Source organism: Myotis lucifugus, unplaced genomic scaffold (genome assembly GCF_000147115.1).
Source record: "Myotis lucifugus unplaced genomic scaffold, Myoluc2.0 scaffold_197, whole genome shotgun sequence".
Taxonomy (NCBI): domain Eukaryota; kingdom Metazoa; phylum Chordata; class Mammalia; order Chiroptera; family Vespertilionidae; genus Myotis; species Myotis lucifugus.
Genome location: NW_005871245.1, coordinates 1764029 through 1786168, shown reverse-complemented (window position 1 = coordinate 1786168; position 22140 = coordinate 1764029). Strand labels below are relative to the sequence as shown.

At 56.8% G+C, this 22140-nt stretch overlaps 1 protein-coding gene across 1 annotated transcript; it reads right to left on the bottom strand.

Moving 5' to 3' along the window:
* Positions 1 to 6030: 6030 nt before the first annotated feature.
* Positions 6031 to 22135, bottom strand: AHDC1 (AT-hook DNA binding motif containing 1; the record flags this gene model as incomplete). Its single annotated transcript, XM_006097317.2, has 2 exons — positions 6031 to 6695; positions 17527 to 22135. A coding segment is annotated over one exon (4566 nt), but the record flags the coding sequence as incomplete, so codon positions are not given.
* Positions 22136 to 22140: the final 5 nt, after the last annotated feature.

Here is a 22140-nt window from a genome sequence, read left to right as displayed (position 1 = left end):
AGCCAGGCGGCAGGGAGGCAGCACCCCTGGCCGCCCCATTAGTATGCGGCCGCGCTCCACTCGCCATGGCAACCGCTCCCCCGCGCCTCGCATCCGGGCCGCCCCAGGCGCAGTGCGCACCTCTCCTCCCACAGGTGGCGACACGCACCAGCGGGCACGCACACTCGGGGAACCCGCGGGCGAGCTGGGGGCTCCAGGTGTGCCCGGGCCACGCTGTGCCCGCCCCCGCGGCCGATGGGCGTGTCCCCAGGTGCTCCGGAGTGAGCCTCTAGGGGCGGGGAGCGGGGGTGGCGTGCCCCGAAGGGTTCGGCCCCTGCCCCATGCCCGGCTGTGTTCCTCGTGTGCCTATTGTGCCCGTCTGTGCTCATGTTTTTGCCTCTTCGTTCCTGATTGTGTGAGGTTAAGTATGATTGCCCTGGCGTAACTAGTGCGATCGTCTTTGCTAACCTTTGTGCCGGGATAAAGGTGTGTGCCTCTGTTTGCAGGCCCATGGCCCTGGGTTTCCTCTGGATGTGTGCCCAGGGGTGCCTGTACCCGGATGAGTATTTCTTAGTGTGTGTGCGCGAGATCCCTTGTATCGTCGTGACCCTCTGCACCCTTGTGCGTTTCTGGGCACAGCTGCGTGTTGCAATGTGTATCTGTCTGTGTGAATTCCCTGTGAATCCCTGAGAGCCCGACTCTCCACGTCACTGTGTTCCTGTGAGTGCCCTGAGTGTGTCCTGGGTTGTGGTTGTGTCCAGGGGCTGCTGGCTCTGTGCCCTCTCGCTTCGCTCCCTGCTGCTGAGCAAGCCGACACCTGCTCGCTGAGCACCGAGCCCTCCCCCCACCTGGCAAGGACAAGAAAGGACAAGGATACAGAGGAGACCTGGAGACAGAGACGGAGAGACTTGGAGGGGGAAGACAGAGAGCCAAGTAGGCTGGAGACTGGTGACCTGGAGTCATGTGATCAGCCTTATAGTCCAAGACCCAGAACAGAGGAACGGAGATGGACATTAGACAGAGGGCGACCCAGGCTCACACAGAGACCCAGAGCACCAAGTCAGCACTGCGGAAACAGGCCAGAGGTCAAGATGTGGGTCCCTGGCCTCCTGTCTCTTTCCCTCCCTTCCTCCCACTCTAGTTTCCAGCCCTGGTCATGCCTCCTCCACAGACCCAAAGCAGAGTTCTCCTGGCCCTGGGAAGGGAACCCACCTCCTCCTTGCAGCAGCTGGCGGTGTGTGTGAGTGTGTGTGCGTGTGTGTGCGCGCGTGCGCCACCATCTGTGTGCTGTTCTGGGCTAGTGACTACCTTGCACACAGCCCTCCCTCACTCCCTCTCCCCACCCCCACCACAGTTGCCCATATTTTCTCAGGCCCAGATCATGCACACATGCCACACAGTCGGCCATACTCATTCACACGCAGAAACACGCCCTGGGTCTCCCTGTCTCAAACACCTCTGCACGTACGGCCAGAGGATCCACCACACACACAGCTGCACCACAAGTCCTACCTTCTTAGCTCTCCCATTCACCCCTCAGCAATCTCCGAGGGGTTCCAACCTCTGCCACCCACAGGGAAAGACAGAGGACCAAACTGGTCAATTCCACCAGGCTACACTCAAGGCATGGGCCCGGTCTCTTTTGTTCACTGTTGTATCCTCAAGTGCCTGGGACATACCTGGAATCTTGTAGGTGCTTAAAAACTATTTGTTAAATACATCATTTGTTAAAGAAATGTGTTTATAGTGTCTAACAGTCATTCAGAGAATCCATAGTAGTTTACAGCCACTCAGTGAAAAACATGAATGCATCCCACAGTGTACACACAAGAAGGCATCGGATACAGACCTAGGACACCTTAAATATAGGTGTGCACGCCCTGACTGGTTTGGCTCAGTGGATAGAGCGTCGGCCTGAGGACTCTAGGGTCCCAGGTTCGATTCCGGCCAGGGGCATGTACCTGGGTTGCAGGCACATACCCAGTAGGGAGTGTGCAGGAGGCAGCTGATCAATGTTTCTCTCACATTGATGTTTCTAACTCTCTATCCCTCTCCCTTCCTCTCTGTAAAAAATCAATAAAATATATTTAAAAAAATATATAGGTGTGCGCCCACAGGTGCCTGCTTGTATGCAAACAGCACAACACCTAGATTAGAGGTTCTCACCTTTGGTTGCACAGAACTACCTGGGGAGCTTTTATTTATATTTTTTAATCCTCACTCAAGGATATTTTTCCATTGATTTTTAGAGAGAAATATCGATGTGAGAGAAAACATCGATTGGTTGCCTCCTGCACGTGCTCTGACCAGGGCCTGGGCCAGGGAGGAGCCAGCAACCCCGGGCATGTGCCCTGACTAAATTGAACCCGGGGACCCTTTGGTCCACAGTTTGATGCTCTATCCACTGAGCCATACTGGCTAGGGCCCACTTGGGGAGCTTTAAAAACTCCAATGCCCAGGCCCCACCCAGCTCAATAATCTCAGAATCCCTAGATTGGGAACCACTGATCTAGATGAATGGACTCAGAAATGTTGACACTGGGTTTATTACCAGGAATGGCGGTGAAGTAGATTTTAACAGTGCAGTGAGCAGACTTCCACAATCTAGCGTTTGAACCCTGGTGTCACTATTTACTGAGTGGTCTTTGTAAATTACCTCTCTATCTGTAAAACGGTGATAATAATCGTTACAATAAAAAGCCTCGTAGAATTGTTGTGGAGATGGAATGAGTTCATATATATATTATACACACACACACACACACACACACACACATATATGTTAAATGTTTAGAACAGTATCTGGATCATAGTGTTATAATTGTATAATTATTTCCGATTTTTATTTGTATAATTTAAAATTTTATTATAGAACAAATCATTTTTTTGGATGAATTTTATGAGCAGCCCCCCCCCCCGCCCCCCCAACCTGTTATGAAAAGGCAAGGGCCCAGAGTCAGATTCCAGGCCAACCTACTTCTGCCACTTCCCATGTAATCTTGGACAAGTCACTTACTCCAAGTCTCTGAAGCTGTCTTTTCATTTGTAAGTGAGGTATCTTTCTCTACTTCAACGATTGTTCTGAGGAATAAGCACCTCCAGGAAGTATTTAATAAATGGTGGTAAAATCCAAATACCTAGGGACTATGTTGCCTTGATATATTCTGGGATCAGGTATGGGACTGTGGTAAGAACAGATCAAACAGGGTGCCGTGCCCTGGCCGGTTGTCTAAGTTGGCTAGAGCATAATCCTGTACACCAAGAGGCTGTTGGTTCGATTTCCAGTCAGGGTGCATAACCAGGTTGTGGGTTCGATCCCCAGTTGCAGTGAGTATGGGAGGCAATAGAGATGTTTCTCTCTCACACTGACATTTCTCTCTCTCTCTCTCTCACACTGACGTTTCTCTCTCTCTCTCTCTCTCAAATCAATAAAAACATTCTCGTGAGGATAAAAAATAAAATAAACAAATAGGGTGCTACTCATCCTTCCCCACCCACCTGGGCAGGGTCTCTGTTGTCCCTTGCCCAAGGCCCCAGGGCCCAAGGGCACAGAGAACCTTAAATCCCAAAGGCTGGGCCCTTGGCCTCTGGAGCCTGTTCTCCAAAATACATCTTGGCTCTCCTTACCCCTTACTAAGCTATAGAACCCTGCCCTCCCCATTCTCTCGCTGACCCCTCCTTTCAGGGAACCCCCGTTTTCCTTACCAAGCCTGCCTCCCATCCCGAAAGCTATAAGCTCTTCTCTGAGTTCCCATCCCTCTCCTGTTGCCCCTCTTGTTTTTAAAGAATCCTCACCCGAGGCTATTTTTCCATTGATGTTTTTAGAGAGTGGGAGGAAGGGGGAGAGAAACATCGATGTGAGACACATCAATTGGTTGCCTCCCGAACGCACCTCGACTGGAGGTGGGGATCAAACCTGCAACCCAGGTACATGCCCTTGACCAGGAATTGAACCCGCAACCCTGGCCCTTCGGTGTGCGGGCTGGTGCTCTAACCACTGTGCACACTGGCCAGGACACCCCTCTCTTTGTAGTTAATCCTCTCAAGTTAAGCTCTCAAATTAATGAGCCCCCTTGCTGGGCTATAATCACCTCCCTGAATTCCCATTTCCTTCTTGGGTCCCCCCCTCCCTATCCCCACTCTTATTCTGTGGTAGATACTCTTCACCAGCCTTCCTCCCCATCTCTAGACCAATCACAAGTGGAGCCCTCAGTCCCCCACTGGGCACTGCCTCTGCCCAGCCTGCCCCACCTGGACAGCCTCTCCAAGTCTCTTCTGCTTCCTCAGCAACCGCAGAACATTTTTTCCCTGCAGGCGATTCCTGGGGCTGAAAACAAGCTTCTCCGGCCTCCCCCACTGGTTCCTGCAACGCCACCCACCCCCTCCGACCAGCCTCCACTCTGCCCGAGTGGTCTTGCCAAAGCCCTCTCCCCTCCCCAAACACACAGTGTCTGCTCCAAACAGACCTAACTACGTGTGACTTCCGCCCCCTGCCACCCTCTCACACCTCCAGGCCTTTGCACATGCTCTTTCCGCTTCCAGGAACAAAGCCGCTCTCCCCGACCCTCCCGGGGTCTTACTGCTCCCTGCCCCCACTTCCAGCATCTCTCTGGATTGTCGGCTTGAGCACAGTGTTGATGCCTGTGCTCTCACCACGCAGGAGGGTGAGGACTTGGGGGTTCGTGGAGGGGCCTTGGTGGGTGGATGAGCCGTCACATCCAGCACAGACACTGCAGTTCTGTTTCCTGCCCCGATCTGAACCTCCGGCCTTCTCTTTCAGACAGGGGTGCCCACAAGGTGGGGGTCTGTGTTTTGTTTTAAACTTTTGTACATTTTTAACAAGTATCTGCAGTTGCTGGTTTTGTGCAGAAAGGGCCCCAGGCCTGGGCTTCTCCTTTGACTCCTCCAGCCTGGACCTTGCTGGTCGGGTCAGGGAGGGAGGCCGCGGGGAGCTGGCCCTGGGGGTCTCCCTGAGCTTCCGCCGGAGGGACACGGAGAAGCCACACTGGACAGAGCTTTGACATACAATGCACCGATAGGAAAGGCTGCTCGCTAAAGACCAGGCAGCCCAACTGGGCATTGTTTAGTCAAGCAGCCAAGAGCTCCCCAAGGTCAGTTCTTCCAGCTCCACCAGAAGCAGGCACAGGAGTAAGAGTCGTCTTTGCATTTCCAAAGTTTACGAAAGTGGCAAGGAAACCCAGACCCAGCATTTGGGGCTCGGGATGGAAAAGAGAAAGCAGAGAGAGAAAGGGTGTGACTGGCTTATTCACACCCCTCCATTTGGCAGGGGCCAGATGGATGATGTTGAGAACAAATAGTCGTGTGGTGAAAAAGAATAGTATGATATATATGAGCAAAGTGAGACAAAGGGGGAACCCAGGGCCTGGGGCAAAGGGAGAGACAAAAGGGGAGGGCACTTCAGTCCTTGTGGGGACAGAGGGCATCTCACAGGGTTCTTGGGCTTAGGACGAAATGAGTGACTCAGACAAGTGTCCCTGAAACCAGAACAGAACGTGTGGCCCAGAGGCTGGAGAAACACAGGACCTGGGCCGAGAGGACATGCGGGGGGTCTAGGAGGGGAGACCAGAGACTCGACTCAGAGGAACCTAGGACTCGGGGGAACAGGGGTCCTGGGGCAGGGGAGACCCGGGGACATAAAAAAGGGCCCAGAGAAAGGGAGAGCTGGGACGTGGGCCAGAAGAGGGTCTTAGAGTGAGGGGAGACCAAGACCTAGGGCAAAACAAGGAGCTTAGAGGCAGAATCCCTGCACCCGGGGACAGAATGAACAGACCGGGGGCCAGAGTGCTAGGGGGCAGACTGGGGAGCCCAAGGCAGGGAGACCCAGGGCCTGGGGAGGAATTGGGGTAGTGGGCCCAGATGTGAAGGTGACTCAGATCTCAGGCAAAAGGGAAAACGAAGAGGGACCACAGGGCAGTATTTCAACTTCTCTGGGGACCCAGTGGCTGGTGACAAAACCCAGGCCTGCCCCTTCCATCCCACCCTCACTCACCCGCCCACCCCTTTCACAAGACACAAGGTGTGTGTGTGTTGTTTTTTTTTTTTTTTTTTGCTTTTTTTTCATTTCTTTTTAATACAAACTTGGATCTTTGGGTGTGTCCTGCCAACAGAAAACAACAACAACAACAGAAGAGAAAACCCAAAAGAGTGAAAAATAAGAAAAAGAAAAAAAAAAAAGCCCCCGCAAGAGGTTCTTTTCCCTCCCCCCCACCATGCGAATTTGCACACCACGGGACCACAGCAGGTTTACAGAATGCAATATACAATCCACGATTTATAATAAAACAGTATATACAATAAATAGGATATTGTTCATTTTTGTCAAACGACCTGTAGATAAATTTCTCAGTGCATACTTGCAGGGGCTCTGGACACCTCGAGGCCCCGCTTGCAACCTCTTGCACGCGCTCGCTCTCTCGCTCTCTCTCTCTCTTTTTTTTTTTTGTCTTTTTCTAAAACTGTGTTTTGTTTTTTAAGTTTTGTACATTTTTAAAAAGTATTTACAATTGCTGGTTTTGTGCAGAAAGGGCTCACCTTGGGCTTCTGCGTGGAGGAGATGGGCGGGGCGGGGGGGAGGTTGGAGGAGATGGGGCTGCAGGGGGGTGCAGGGGGGGTGGAGCGGGAGGCAGAGGGGCAAGCGCTCCTGCCAGAGGACGATGTGGACGCTGGGAGGGGTCTTGGCGTTGATTTTCTGAAAGCTGCAAAGAAACATAAGAGAAGAGACAGAAGTCAGCAGCAGGCAGACACTGAGCTCGGAGAACAGGGAGGCTAAGTGTGGGACCCCACCCAGTTCCGACCAGGGTTCTGGGAGAAGCTAACCCCATTGCTCCTTCTCCAAACAGTTCCCCACGAAACTCTGGGCTGCTCCTGGCTTTCTCTGAGCCCAGTTTCTCCATCTGTAAAATCATGTGCGGTCCAAGGCCACTGAGAGGTAAAGGATGTGCTGGGTGCGTGGTTGGAGTTCCAAAACGTGAACTCTAGCACGGCTGGCGTGGCTCAGAGGTTGAGCGTCAACTTATGAACCAGGAGGTCATGGTTCAATTCCCAGTCAGGGCACATGCCCGGGTTGCAGGCTCGATCCCCAATGTGGGGCGTCCTGCGCGCCCCCAATCAATAATTCTCTTATCATTGATGTTTCTATCTCTCTCTCCCTTCTTCTCTGAAATGAATACAAATATATTAAAAAGAGAGAGAGAGAGAGAGAGAACTTAAACTCGAGAACCAGACACAGCTAAGTTCAAATGCTAGCACCACCATTAATAGCTCTATGACCTTGGGCAAGTTGGTGAATCTTCTGTGAGCCTCAGTTTACTCATCTGTAAAAAGGGGACAACAGAACTATTCCATAGGTTTGTTGGGAGGAGTTAGTGGTTCCAGGCAGATGAAGCCTGGTACATAAATGCATAATAAACGACACTAATTACTAGTTGCTATTCTTTTCCTGGGGCCTGGGCCAGCTAGGCTCTCCAAGGCTGGGTCTCCTCATGCAACAATGAGTTTAGTAATTCCTCCAACCGAGGCTGTTCTGAGCAATGACACAATGGAGAAGATGGGGCCTTAGCACAGCACAGGTGTGAACTGCCGCTTTAATTTCTTCTAAATCGAACCCTCTTCCCAGCCCCCACCGATGCCATTCTGTTCCTTAGAGAGGTGAGGTGAGGAGGAAGTCTGTCTGAATAAAGGAATAAAGAAATTGCCCAACACAATACCATCTGTGTTTGGCTGCACCTCCTGCCTTCCAGAAGCTCAGGAACCCCCAAGTCCCCCGTCCCTACAACCACCAGACACTGGAGGGCTGGAGTACCCCCTTCCCTAGAAGGGCCCCGGGGTACTGACTCCCTACCCAGACCCCAGCTTTGCTGGGATGAGCAGGAAGGTGCCCAGAGGGACAGGGATGGGCTCAGTCATTCTCAAGACGCCCAGTCATTAGCCTGACCCTTTCAGAGTTGTGTCCTCTCAGAGCCCTGAAATTCACATCTCCCACACTTGGCGAGTGACCGTCCCACCAGAATTCAGGGGCAGGTGAGGGTGTTAAAAACACCTTCTCCGACTCCTCAGCAAGCCAGCCCACCATCCCCCACCCTGCAGGAACCGGCAGCCACAGAAAGCCTCTCCTCCCTTGTCCTCTTGGCTTCCCTTCCCAACAGGCCACATTTAAATTCTGCTCAGCCTCGGCTGTTGTCTGCTGGGCAGTCAGCCCCGGGGAAGACTTCTGTCCTGAGGTTGGACTTGCCAGTACTCCCCCAAGGCCAGAGGACCCAGGTGGGTTCCCGGAAGGTGGTGGGAGCAGCACCCCACCGGGGTGCCTCAGCCCAGGTGGCAAACAGAGATGTGAGGGGGAGGGTGGGAGCTGCATCTTTGTTAAGCTGTCAGGTCTCCTGCAGGGGAGGGGAGGATGGAACATTAGCCGCGGGGGTAAGAGGTATGCCAGGCAGGGTGACAGCTATATTGCGACTGGGGGGATTGGTGGAAAAGCAACTCTTGGGGCAAGGGGTGCGGTGGGATGGATGCCAGTTCGCCACAGGTGGGGTGATAAACAGGAGCAGCTGCAGAGATAAGCAGGGTGTCCATTAGGCAGGCCTGCTAGATGTGGGGGAAAGGTGCAGCTGAAGGGCTGGAGGCACGGATCTGCAGGACAGTTCTGTGCAGTTTAAAAACAGCTGCTGAGCTCAGGAACCTCCTGTTGGGGTGATGGGCATAATGTGTTGGGGAGACAAGAGAGGGGGAGACTTAGAATGGGCTGCTCCAAACCACTTAGCAAGTGAATTCTACCAAACCCCAGCCTCTCCTGCTCCCCTGAAGGGCCCCAGGGCAGGCTGGGAGCTTCCTCACAAATCCCTGCCACCCCCACCCCCTCCAGCCCTTAGCCACTGCCAGTGACCCTCTCCAAGCCGGGTCTCCATGGTGATCTCAGCCCAGCAGGCAGCTCCTGCCAGAACCATTCCCATGGTGCCGGTGGCCAGGCAGCAGGGAGGCTTTCTCACCCTCTGCTAAGCCATCCTGTCTCACCTTCCTCCTCCCACCGCCCTCCCCAGCTTTCATGACTTGGCCAGAATCTGGGGGACGGTGGGGGATGGGGAGAGAATCGAATCCAGAGGCTCCTGAGCAGGGGAGGATGGAGAAGGCTGTGGCTATATAGAACCCTGACCTCACTAGGTTCAATTTTCCACAAAATGGAACCAAGGCTCACATGCCAGGTGGCCCAGGGCTGGGCACTGGAGACAAAGCAGAGAACAAGATTGCTAGTCCCTGCCCTTGAGGGGCTCACGGAGCAGAGAAGGAAGAAAAGCAGACCCCAAACCAGGAAATTAGAACTCGGGGAGAGGAGGACTGTGCCGAGGGAAGCCCTGGGGGGCCCCTAGCCCAGCCTTGGCAGGAGGCACTGTGGCTCTTCTCCTCCCTGCGGAGCACAGAGCCCTGTACATGCTGGGGTCAAGAGTGTGTGCTGACTGAACGACGGCGAAGATGGTGAAGACGGGTCTACGTCTGATCAGCATGTCCAGGTCCAGCTCAGGTCGCGCACACCTCCTGGATGCTGCCTCAGACCACCCTGTTACCATAGCTACCAGTGCACTTGTCATTCCCTCCCCTGCTCCTCCAGGGCAGAGACCTGTGTGGACCTCTGTATCCCCAACACCAGCATGTGCCTAGCGCCCCAGGGCACCAGCCATTGTTCATGAGACTTAACCTTTTAGTGCCTCCCTGATGAAGGACCACAGAGTCCCCTGCCAGGAGTCCTTGTGCTCTAGCAGTTTTCCTGTCCGAGGTGTCAGGGCACTAAATGGTCTCTGCCTGTCAGTGGGGGCTGGCTCTGGGGGGCACTGAGGGATAGCTGGGCAGGGACTCAAAGTGCTGCCGATGGTGTACAAATCAGGTTGTCTGGGGAGAGCTGCTCTCCCCACTAAAGGAGCACACATTTTGCCCGGCCGGCGTGGCTCAGTGGTTGAGCATCGACCTCCGAACCAGGAGGTCACAGTTCGATTCCCGGTTAGGGCACATGCCCTGGTTGTGGGCTCGGTCCCCAGTGTGGGGCATGCAGGAGGCAGCCGGTCAACGATTCTCTCTCATCATTGATGTTTCCATCTCTCTCTCCCTCTCCCTTCCTCTCTGAAATCAATAAAAATATTTTTTTTTTAAAAAAAGGAGCACACATTCTGTGTTCATTTAAGCAACCAGCAGGCATGTATCCACACCCACTAACTGCAGGCCACAGCTAAGGTCTAACCCCCACCTGCTAGGCACTGCCCTTCAGAAGGGGGCCTCACATCAAACAAGGCGGCGGAGCAGAAGGCCAAGAGAGTACATGGAACTGAACCAACTTGCTGTGTGACCTGGGAAAAGTCCTTTCCCTCTCTGGCCTTCGGTTGCTCTGTAAAATAAGGGGATTGGACAGGTAACGGGAGAGAGCTCCAGGCGCTGAGAAAGGGCTCCAGAGACAAGTGGCCAGAGGCAACCACAGCTGCCCAAAGGCTAATCCACCCCCCTCTTCGGATGCTTTCAGGCAGTCAGGCCAGCAAGCCCCTCAAATGTGGAGAGGACGCTATGCCCCTTGGGGCACAGGTCACACCTGGGAGAGATTCCAGGAGGGTGGGGCTTCCCATTGGGAATGGGCAGGCTGTGGGGAGGAGCTCCCCTCCCCACTCCAGGGAAGTTTTTAAAAAAATCAGAGTCCAGCCCTGGCTAGTGTTCTCAATGGTTAGAGCACCATCCCACGCACAGAAGGGTCATGGGTTCAATTCCTGGTCAAAGGTACCTGGATTGCAGGTGCGATCCCTGGCCCCAGTTGAGGTGTGTGTGGGAGGCAACCAATCAATGTGTCTCTCTCACATTGATGTTTCTCTTTCTCGCTCCCTCTCCCTCCTTCCCAGTCTCTCTAAAAATCAATGGAAGAAACATCCTCAGGTGATGATTAACTAAACATAAATAAATAAAACCATCTGTGTCCACCAGAGAGGTGCTTCTTCAACTCCAGCTTTCCCACTCATTCCCTCCTTAGGGGTCTCCCACTTCCTCCACTGCTGGGCATACAGGGATGCTGTAGGGCCAAACAGGGTTCACATCCCTGGCTGCCCACCGAGCTGTGTGGCCTTGTGTCCCTCTCCCACCTCTCGGGAGTCTCATACTTCTTACAGGTGCTGGGGGAGGCTTATCCTCACCCTCTCCCGCCTCCTGCTAGGTGCCTGTGTAAAGACAGGGGATACCAATGGGTACGTGTGGGGATGCAGCTGAAGTGGATGGAGGCTACAGAAAGGACAAGAAAGTGGAACTGTGCGATCCCCAAGGGCCCCTCCTGACTCTGCCATGTGGTGCCTCCTTGCCTGGGTGGCTGTGTGTCTTTGGGCAAGTCTCTCTCTCTCTCTGTAAACCAGGAGGGTTGTACTTGGAGATCCCCAAAAGCCCAGTTAGCCCTGCCCCGCTGTTAGGAGCGTATCTGAGCACAAAAGCTGAGAGAAATCATCTTCTACCCATTCCCCAACACTTACCCTTTCCTCTCACAATTCTCCCTAGTCTACATACTGTTCTTTGACTCAAGGGGAAAAAAACCCCCAAACCCTGACCCTGAAATGTCTCAGGCATGATGAGATACCGGGGAGGGAGACGGGAACGGTGCACCGACATGAGTAACTGGCCGAAAGAAGCTGATGGCGTGGGGAGGACATTCCCAGGAAGGGCTGTCATGGATGCATGAAGGTTTGGAGATTAATCGGGCCTGGGAAGGATCCTGGAACGCTTCTTGGAGGAGGTGATGTCTGAGTGAAAGATAGGAACTGACAGGTGGGAGATGGATGGTGGGTAGGAAAGGGCAGGCCAGGCCAGAGAACAGCCAGAGCAAAGGCACAGGGCACGCGGGGGAAAGCGCCCGCCCCCCACTCCTGATTCCAATCCAAAGCTGGAAAGGGAGGTGAGTGAGGAGGAGGTCGGGGTCGGGTCAAAAAAGAAGCCTCGAATACCCGGAATACCAAGCTAGGAAGCTGGGCTTTATTTTGCAGGGAAGGAGGTTGGAGAGGGGAGGAGGCGCTCTGGCCTGTGTGGCTCAGCTGGTTGGAGTATCATTCCACGCACCCAAAGGTGGTGGGTTTGATCCTGTCGGCACGTGAGGGAGGCAACTGACCATGTTCTCTCTCACATTAATGTTTCTCTCCCCGCCCGCCCACCTTCCTCTAAAATCAATAAAAAGAAAAAAAAGTTGTTGAAGGTGTTAAGCAATGAAGTCATAGGAGCAAATATGTTTTAATCAAATCATTCAGTAAATATCTGGGGGGCTCAGACACCATGCACTGACGAACAAAGCGCTCTGGTGGCAGCAATGGAGGGAATGGACTAGGGCAGGGGGCACACACGTCGGGCAGGAGACCTGGAAGGTGCTGGGTGCTCTGCCCAGGCGGCTGAGCTGGCGCTACAGCTTCTGAAGTCTCACATTTGTTCCAGACCCATTGTCTGCCTCCAGGAAGCCCGCACTGCCCACACCCTGCTCGTGGTTCTAAGTGGTCCCTGGCATTCCTGGTGGGACTGTTTCATCCCCTTCGCTGGAGAGCGATACCCACACGGAGGCTTTTCATAAACACCTATTTATAGGCTGCAAACTCCATGAGGGCAGGACACTGCTTGTCTTGTTCAGCGGTACCTTCAGCACTGGCTGCCACGCGTGGCCCAGAAAGGAGGCTGGCTCATGCGCGTTGAATACAGAATTAATCTACCTCCTCTGCCCTCCAGCATAAACAGAGGGCACGACGGCAGCAGAAGTTATGGCGACAAAGGTGGCAAATCTGCCAGGGGAAAAACCATGACCTGTGACAAAGCCACAGGAAATCTTTTTCAGAGGCTCTGCACCGAGAGAGAGGATTGGTGTGGACGCGTGTGCGGGCAGGCCTTCCAGCTGACCTGGGTCCTGACGCGCAGTTGGCTTCGGGTCCCTTGGGGCGGGGTCTGTGACTTACCTTGTCTCTCTGGCTCCCCAGGGAGAACTTAGTTGCTAAGGCAAAGACCTAGGGAGCATTTCCTCTCCCCCCAAAAGCCCCACATTCACACGAGATAGATACCAGGTCCTTCCTAGGAGGGAATCCGGTTGAGCAGGTGAAGGAGGCCTGGCTGCAGAGTCCTGAGCAAGCAGGAGAAGGTCAGGGGTGTGTGACTCACACAGATTGGATCAGAGGCCCCGGCACGCAGGTGGCGAGGAGGATTTTATCCCCCCATTTACCAGCCACCGATTACGTGCTCGCTGTGCCAGGGACTCGGCTAAGTGCTTCACGGGTAATCTCATTTAATTCTCATAAGAGATGCAGCAAGGTGACGTGACTCACCAGGTCACTTGGCTGGTTTGAGATGGAATCAGATTCTGCACACAGGCCTGTCCATGCCCACGGGTATGCTCTTCCACCCCCCTTCTCTTCTTCCCCCCTTTCAGGGCTTTTTGCTCCCTTGGGTTCTTCTTCCAGGGCCACGGGGATGTGGGAGAGGAGGAGCGTGAGAGGGCATGTTCATGGAGAGATTAGATTTCCAGGAAGTGAGGGCTCAGAACAAGAAGGCCTGGCCTGAAAACGGCCGCGGGAGAGGCGAGAGCTGGGATCGGAGGGCGGCCAGCCTCGGGGATTGGGAAGAGGAGCCCCGAAGAGGCAGGGCAGGGCTGGCTGACCCCTGACGTGAGGGCCTCTTCTTGCTCCGAGCCAGAGGCAAGATCAAGTGACCTCTTGAGGTTTCAAGACACGAAGAGACAAAGCCCAGAGCAGCCGGGGCCTGGCCCCGGTCCGGGCATGCCTGCTGACCCTGCTGGACGGTGGCCTTGGGAACTGCTTCCTGCTCTGGTCAGGCCCCAGCTGGTGTAACCTTGGAAGACCTGTGACATTTCTCTTGGACTCAGATCCAGGCCCGAGAGGGAGCAGGGAGGAGAGGGGGACTCGAGATTCCTGAACACCTTGGAGGGCCCTTCCTACCCTCCCCGCCTCCTCCCAGGGCATGGCAGGGCCCAGCAAGGAGCCAGTCTGTCTGGCTTTGCTTTCCTAAGGGACTAGAGAAGAGGTCTGTAAGGGGCCAGGTGCCTGCGACCCCCACCCCTTGTATTCTGTTCCATTAGCTCAGCTCCCAGACCAGTCTGGTCCCACATTCTCTACTCTGGCTCCTCTGAGCTCTCCTCTTCTAGTTCCCATTGGGATGTGACCTGCCCTGGCCCACAGTTCCCTCTGCCTGGAAGGCCCCTCCCCCATTCTCCAGTGTCCAAATCTTGCCTACTCTTCAAGGTCGAGCTGAAATGCAGCTTCTTCTGCAGAACCTCAACATCCATTTAAAATGTCAGGCCCAGGAACAGTTGCAGGGAACATCCGACCAATCTGTCATTTTGTGGGTGGGCAGTCAGGGGTGTGGGGCGGAGGAGGAGCAGTGTGGCGGGGGGCATGGGGTGGGGGTGATGCCAGAACTGGGTTCAAATGCTGGCTCCACCACTTACTAACTATGGGTCCTCTGGGCAAAGTTCATCGCGGCACCTTTTTCCTCAACTCCCTGACTGAGGGTGGGGACTCGCCTCCCAGGCTGCCGAGAAAGGCCAGTAAAGTCGTGCTGCACCAAGAGCCCAGCACAAAATGTGTCCCTTTTCTCACCAGAGGGGCAGAGGGATGACTTCTGACCTCAACACCCACCTTCCTGGAGCACAAGCTTTGTTGCTCCCTGCCTCTTGGCACCTGCCACTTTCCACCCGGTGTTTTCAGGTTCTTTGTGTACTTGTTCTAGCTTCCTGGGGTGGACGCTGACCTCTGAGAACAGAGGTCATGGCTGCTTTGTCTCCCCGTGTCTGGCACTGGCATGGCATGGAGGGGCTCAAGATGTGGCTCAGCGGAAGGACTGCTTCTCCGTGCCCGACACCGAGTGCTCAGTCTGTTGGCGAACGAGCCTGTCACTGTCCTCTCTGCTTACGTCCTGATGACAGGGACACTCCCTCTGCTAACTCTTCTTCCTCACCATTCCACTCCCCTGTATCCCCAAACCTTCGTCCACACAGTGATTTTCGTCAGTGCCTGGCCCTGGAAGGCTGTCTCAGGAGAGGGAACTGGGGTGCCATCTCAGATAAAGGGAGGCAGCTCTACCATGGCCTTGGTCAGAGCCGTCTGCAGTGCCTGCCTGGGCTCCCTCCTTCACCACCTGCCCTGCTCCACCGAGACCCTTGGCACATCCCAGCTGAGGGCTCACCTCAGTGGCTCCCTATTTGTCTTGGAAGACAGTTCAAACTCCTTCCGATGCCCGGCATGATGCTGGCTTTGCCTGCCTCGCCCCCTCACTCAGCGTTACTGTCTTCAAAGCTGAGCTCCTTCCTGCCTCAGGGCTTTACCCACTGCTGTCCCCTCTGCCCAGAATGCTCGTCCCACTCCACCCTTGAAGCATCAGCTTCGGGATCTGGACAGCTTGCAGCAGTCTCATGGCCTCCTAGCTTTTCTTCTCTTTGCAGTCCTTCCTACGGCGATATTTCCCAAATGCTTTGCGCCACTCTGTTTACTGTCTTTCCCTCTAAACTGGAAGGTCCCCCCCCCCCCCCCACCCCAGGACCAAGATCTCATTCGTGGTATTCACTGTGGTGTCCCCATGCCTGGCACGTAGTGCGTGCTGGACAGATGTCTTTGGAATAACTGAATGCATTGGTTTGAGGACAGTGCTGTCAACTCCTAGCTCTGAGCAGGGAGCAGGGCCAGAATGTGGGGCTGGATGGTGTCCCAGTTCCTCCTGTGTTCAGGCCTCACTGGTGGCTCCATTATGTATCTCACTGAGCTGTGACCTGCCCAAACACCCAGCCCCCACACCTATTTATTGTCCCACCCAGAGCCTGGGAGGAATGGTTTTCGGATTATTTCACTCACATTTCTGATTATCCATGAGACATCTCCCCTCCAGTGAGAAGGATCAAGAGTTTGACATTTTAAACCCTAAGCAGCTTCCCCCTGGCCTGCTTCAGATCTGTGGCTCTACTGCTTGCAGTAAGACGCACGGGGAATGGAAGGCCATTTTAATCTCAGCCTGGCTTCATTAGGAGGAAAAACAAGCTGCCCTCCCCCCCAAATACGTTTGACCCATTGTCTATGCCATGCAGAGTTGCAAGGGCCTAAGAGAGTATCAAAGTGAATTTCCTTGAACAGATGGGGAAACAGAGGCCGGAGTGGGGGCGGGGGGGCGGTGGTGGGGAGGATAAAAGCGTGGTCAAGGGCATATAGCAAGTTGATGGCCAATTGGGGAATGGTCCTTCTCTAGGCCTCCTGCCTCCCACATGCTGCCCTTTGCCACCTTCAGGCACCAAGGGAGCTGAGGTCAGGCAGGGAGGGTGTAATAAGTTTCCACTGACATGACTTCAGGACCCTGAGTCACCCTGGCCTTGAATGGCCTCCCCAGATCAGGGACGGGGCTTTCCAGGAGCCCTGCTATTCTTTCTCAAGGAAGAGCCGCTCCCAGGAGGCCGCAGTGGCAGCAGAGGTGAAGAGAGAGGGGCTCAGACAGGCCCCCAGCCCACTCCACCGCCACCACACCTGAGCCAGTCCTGTGACGGGTCTGTTGTTCAAAAGTGGGATCTGAGGGCCAGTTGTGCCTGTATTTCTGGAGCAGGCTGTTCATCAAGAAAATGATTTCTCCAACCCTCTCCCCTTTTATTCTCCTTTCCTAAAACATAAAATCTCGAGAGCATAAAATTGGGACTCTAACTACGGAGGTCACAGTGCCTGGTAAAGACATCTGAATATCTATCGATATTTAACTGAACTCTTGGAAAAGCATTTGGCTTCAGGAAAGGGCCTGGCTTTTTCTAGGCAGGAAACATCCTGCCCGGGGATGACCCACTGACACAGGCTCAGCAGGACCCCAGCACCCCCTCCTCCCCTTCTGGGTCCCCACCCCACATGCCCGACCACAGTGAGCCCACCTCAGGCCAAAGACTTTGAAAAACAGCCTTTGGGGGGACCATGGGTGACCAGGAAAGGATACTCCGGGCCCTTCTATGAAGCCCGTAGAGAGTGTATGACCCGACATCCTGGCTGCACCTTTAACCTGGCCCTTGCCAGACCGCGCCTGAGACTAAGTGAAGCTCGTAGGCAAACGAAGGAGCAGGTCAGGGTCGGTACCTTGGATGGGCCCTGGCAGACAATTACACAGCCTGCCTCCCCTTCACAGAGCAACTCAAACGCCCTCCCTTACGTGAGGTCAAGTGGTGACTGTTTCCTGGGACTCAAATGTGCCTGTCAAGGCCCTAGCATGAATGAAGGCAATATCTTGATGAACCAAACTAGATGAGACTGTCCAGTGTACGGTTCTCCTGCCATTTCAATAACATCCAAGTCCCATGCTGGGTTCTGCGCCCAAGCAACCCATTTCCATAAGACTGTTCCCAAAATCTAACCCTGGACTCCTTACTGAATCCCAACTCCTTGTTTTCAGGCCCCCAATCTTGTCCTTAAGTTCTTCCCGCTCATCACTATACCTCTTCTCCTCGGCCAACCTCTCATGTCCCCATCTCCGCCCCAACCCCCAGGCCTCTTCCCACTGCACCCGCATCCCCAGACTCACCCAGGAACAAAACCTCGAGGTCCAGTCGGCACTTCAGTTGGCACTACAGGGAGGTGACGGTGAATGTGTCCTCAGGGTGAGGTTCCGCCATGGGCCCCAGGAAGCTGCTCTTGGGGCCCCCACCCAGGCCGGGATGCGCCTGTGGCATAAAGCCTGGATACCTATAGGTGGTATCCTGCAGGGGCAACAGTGAGTCCCTTGGCACAGGGGACAGGGTCAAGTCACTAAGGAGCGGGCAGCCATAGCCAGCAGCGGCTACAGCAGGGCCACGGGGTGGACCAGGTGGCCGGCCCATCTCCAGGGGCTCCTTGTCGGCCTTGGGTGTGGCTGGTGGGCTAGCCAGGTGTGGGGCACTGAGGCACGCAGCCTCCGTCCTGCCCAGGAAGTCAGCTAGCAGCCCTGTGCCCACCTTGCCTTCATAGGGTGGGCTGCGTGCAGCTGAGCCTGGCGGGTACCAATATGCTGTGCCCTTGCAGCTGGGGGAGTCGTAGTGGGGTTGGCCCAGTGGCAGGTCCCGGCAGCTCAGGTGGGCCTGGGCTGCAGCCGCATGGCCTAGGCTGGCCCCCTGGAGCCCATGCTTGAGGGGCTCACAGGCAGCCAGCTTTGTGGGTGGCGGCCGCAGCTCTTCCTTGAAGCCCAGTGTTGGTGAGCAGGTGGGTGAGTACGCCTTCTGCAGGCCAGCATCAAACACCGTGGGCGGGTGGGCCAGTGGTGGGAAATGCTTGCCATCCAGCTCGGGGGCACCCAGGCTGGGCGAGTCGCAGTGGAAGCCTTGGCCAAAGGTGCCATCAGATGGCGTGGACGGGTTCATGGAGTAAGGTCCCATGAAGTCACAGGGGTCTCGCTCACCCACACCAAAGGCCCTTGACTGCGAGGGCAGTGGTGACATGCTGCTGTCCCCACTGTAGTAGTCTAGGCCGAGGTCTGGGCTGTCCTGGAACAGCGGGTTGACCGGCTGTGGCTTGGGGATGAACTTGGCTTTGGCTGCTGCGCCGCCCCGCTCCTTCTTTGCCGAGCAGGCCCCACCGCCCCGTCCGCCCCGTGGCTGCCGGGGCCCTGTGCTCCGTTTGGACGGGTAGCCTGAGGCAGTGGCTGAGGCGGATGATGGGAAGCCCAGATGTGAGGCCTCGAACAGGTCGACCTTCTTCCGCCGTCCGCGGCCTGGCTTAGAGCTGCTCTGGAAGAGGACGCTCTGGTTCCAGTTGTAGCCGGGGGCAGATGAGGCCTCGTTCCAGTCCATCATGAGTTTCTCCAGGCTGGACAGGCTGGACTGGCCCTCACTGCTCGAGGCCTCGCTGTTGGCACGCCTAAAGCCGCCTCCGACCGGCTGATTGAACTGGGTGCTGTCGGAGGACGACTCGGAGAAGGTCTCGGACATGGCTGTCTGCTGCTTCACCTTCTGTGGCGTGTAGTTGGAGATGTCCAGGATCACGTTGGGCTCGCTGACATGGCAGTCGAAACCGGGATTGTAGAGCTGACTGAAGGCCTCCGAGGCCCAGTCCAGGCCTCCATAGCCCTGCCGGAAAGGCCACTGAGAAGCCCCCACAAACTGCCGACAGTTCTCGGGTGAGGGCTGGAAGGAGGAGGAGGAGGAGGAGGCAGCAGAGGCTGTGGTGCCCTTGGGCACCATGTAGCCGCCAGGCGAGACAGTGCTGGCCCGGCTGTCACAGCGCAGGGGTGTGGGGGCTGAACCAGAGAAGGCAGCCCCCTCAGAGCTGTTGAAGAAGGAGGCCTTGCCTGGTGGCAGGCAGGGGCCACCGGTAGGCGGTGGGGCGTAGCCAGCGCTGTGGGCACTGCTGGGCGAGGCGGGCAGGCTGTTGCCGCTGCCATAGGCAAAGCTGCAGTCCTTGCTGTTAGCACAGTCTTGGCCCGTAAAGGGCTTTGCTGGGGCGAATACACTCTGTCCAGCCCCATAGCCACCGTACTGGGGGGTGTAGGTGTTGGCCGGCGGGTGGGTGGTGGGTGAGCGGGCCACAGCTGAAGGCGGAGGAGCCAGCTTCGGAAAGGTCTCCGCTGCCCGGCAATCTGAAGTGGCTGGGGTTATCCCGTAGCTCCCTGCCCGGCCTGGTGGGAAGGTCTGGCGAGCAGGCAGGACAGGCTGAAAGGAGGGGTCCGCTCCAGGCCCACTGCTGCCCACCGCCACTGGGCTGGCCTTGGCTCCCCGGCTGGGGAATGTGGCCAGGCCTCGCTGGGCAGGCAGGGCGCTGGTTGGGGGCCCCGCATAGGTGCCCGATGTCTTCCGGGACTCGGGGCCAGGGCGTGAGGCTGAAAGGGCAAAGTCCAAGAGGTCGGAGGAGTCATCCGAATCGAGCAGGGAGCGAAAATAGCCAGTGAAGAGGTTTTGGCGCTCCTGGCTGAGCTCGTTCTGGCCCGCAGGCGTGCCCGTGCTGTAGTAGCTGCCACGGCCTGAGGTCCCACTCTCTAGCCCAGTGGAGGCAAAGGCCCGGGCCTCAGTCCCCTGGAACCCACAGTTCCGGCCAGCTTGCCCACCTGGGTGCCCGTGGTGAAGGGCCCAGCCACCACCCTTGTCCCCGGCCCATTCGGCGCCTGCCTCCCCAAAGCCGGGGCCACTGGGCACCTGCTCTGGGAACAGAGTCCCATTCTTCCGGGACCGCCTCTTGCGTTTGGGCTTCCCGGTGAGGGCATCCACCTCCCCACGGCCCCGTTTGCGGGGATGGCCCAACTCGGTGAGGCCGGGGCCCCCCACCCCGGCAGCTGCCACCGCCACCACCTTCTTCTTCTTGCCGATGCCCTCAAAGAAGTCACTGAAGGAGCATCGGGCTGCCTTGGCCGCGTGGCTCCCACCCCGGCCACCAAAACCACCTGCTTTGCCGCCACGCCGCCGGAAGCCCTGCACGCGATGCAGGAAGTGGGAGATGCTCTGGGTGTCGGGTGCCTGATGCACCGACTCGGGCTCGCTGGGTGTCCAGCAGCGGGGCGGCGAGCAGCGCCCAGCACACTGGCTCTGGCGGTTCAGGAAGGCCAGCTTGGCCAGGACGTCTGAGTACTCGGCCTTGCTGTCGTTGGCGTCGGCGGCGTAGGACGGCTGGGGAGATGCCAGCTTCTGCTTCCGCCGCCGCCGTTTCTTCACCTCCGGCATGGCCATGGTGGCTGCTGCCACAGTGGCGGCCTCCGCCGCCACCACGGCCGGCTCCTTGGGCTTGCCGGGACCCAGCAGGAGGTTCTTAGGAGGGCGGCCGCGCTTACGTTTGAGGATAATGGGCATCTCGCCGGGTGGGAAGACCACCACCACGTTCCGTCCATTGTTCTTCATCTTCAGCAGCGGGGTGGGCTCTGCCGACACACGCAGGCCCAGCTCTTTGCCCTCCACGCTCAGGCTGCTGCTCAGGGAGGACACCTTGTATGTGGTCTTGTTCCGCCGTCCCAGCGACACGGGGATCTTGGCCATCTTCACCACCATGCGGCGGACGCCCCGGCACTTGCTTTTGCGGGCAGGAATCATTGGGTTCTGGGAAGATTCCGGCTCCAGCTCTGGGCCTGGGCCTGGCAGGGCAGGAGGTGGTGGAGGCGGTGGTGGTGGAGGCTCAGCCAGGGCGGCCGCCATCCCTGTGGGCATAGGCAGGGGCAGCAGGCGGCCCTCAGGTCCGGCGTCTGCCTTGCGCCCCCGACCAGCTTTCCGCCGGCGACACAGAATCTTTGGCCTATCAGTGCGCCGCAAGGCGTACTTGGGGAGTCCCTCAGCCCCGGGGGGACCATGGGGTGAGCATAAGTCCAGGTGCAAGGGCTCGGCCAGTGGGCAGGGCCCTAGGGGCTGCTGGGGCTCCAGACGACGGCCGGGAACGTCAAGCAATTTGGGCAGGGGGTCAAGTCCCTGAGGGTCAAGCAGCTGTGACTCCAGGGAGTCAGGCAGGGTGTCCAGGGCCTGCAGAGACAGGCTTGGCAGCCCCAGAGGATCAGCGAGAGGTTGCAAGGGCGGCAGCTCCAACGCTTCCCCAAGCGGTTCTAGTGCCTGTGGGTCCAGGAAGCGGGGCTGGGGGTCCAGGAGCTGAGGCTCTGGCTCAGGCGATGGGGGCTCAAGGGCCTGGGCCTCCAGCAGCTGGGCCTCGGGGCAAGTAAGGGAGGCCAGCTCATTAAGGATGTCGGCATCAGCGAGTTCTGAGTAATCAGGGCCGTCTGGCTCAGGTTCCGGGGGCAGGCCAGTGGCCGCGGCCGTGGCTCCGGGACTATGGCCTTGACCGGGCTGAGGACTGTCTCTGGGCTCAGGCTCAGGCTCATAGAGGGGGTGACTGGGCCGCTCAGACTTGGCGTGGGGGGTAGGCCGCTCCTCTGGGCTGCGGATGCTGTTGGCCAGACTGGGGGAGGAGAAGAAGCTATACTGAAGGTCACCAGGGGGTGGGGCGGGCGGGCGGCTAAGCCGGAGCCCACCGCAGTCCAGGTGCACACCGCTGTGCTGCAGGTCCTGGGAGAGCCGGGTCAGGTCCTTCATGATGTCAATCAGCTGCACCACTGGACGCAGGTTCACCCGCCCGTTGTCCCAGTGACGTTGGGAGCTGCTGCCGTCTCCAGCAGGTGTGGGGCAGTGGGCCTGTGAGACTGGACGGGCTGCCCGAGGGGGCAGCAGACTGTCCCCCTTGGCAAGGACTGGTGGGCGCC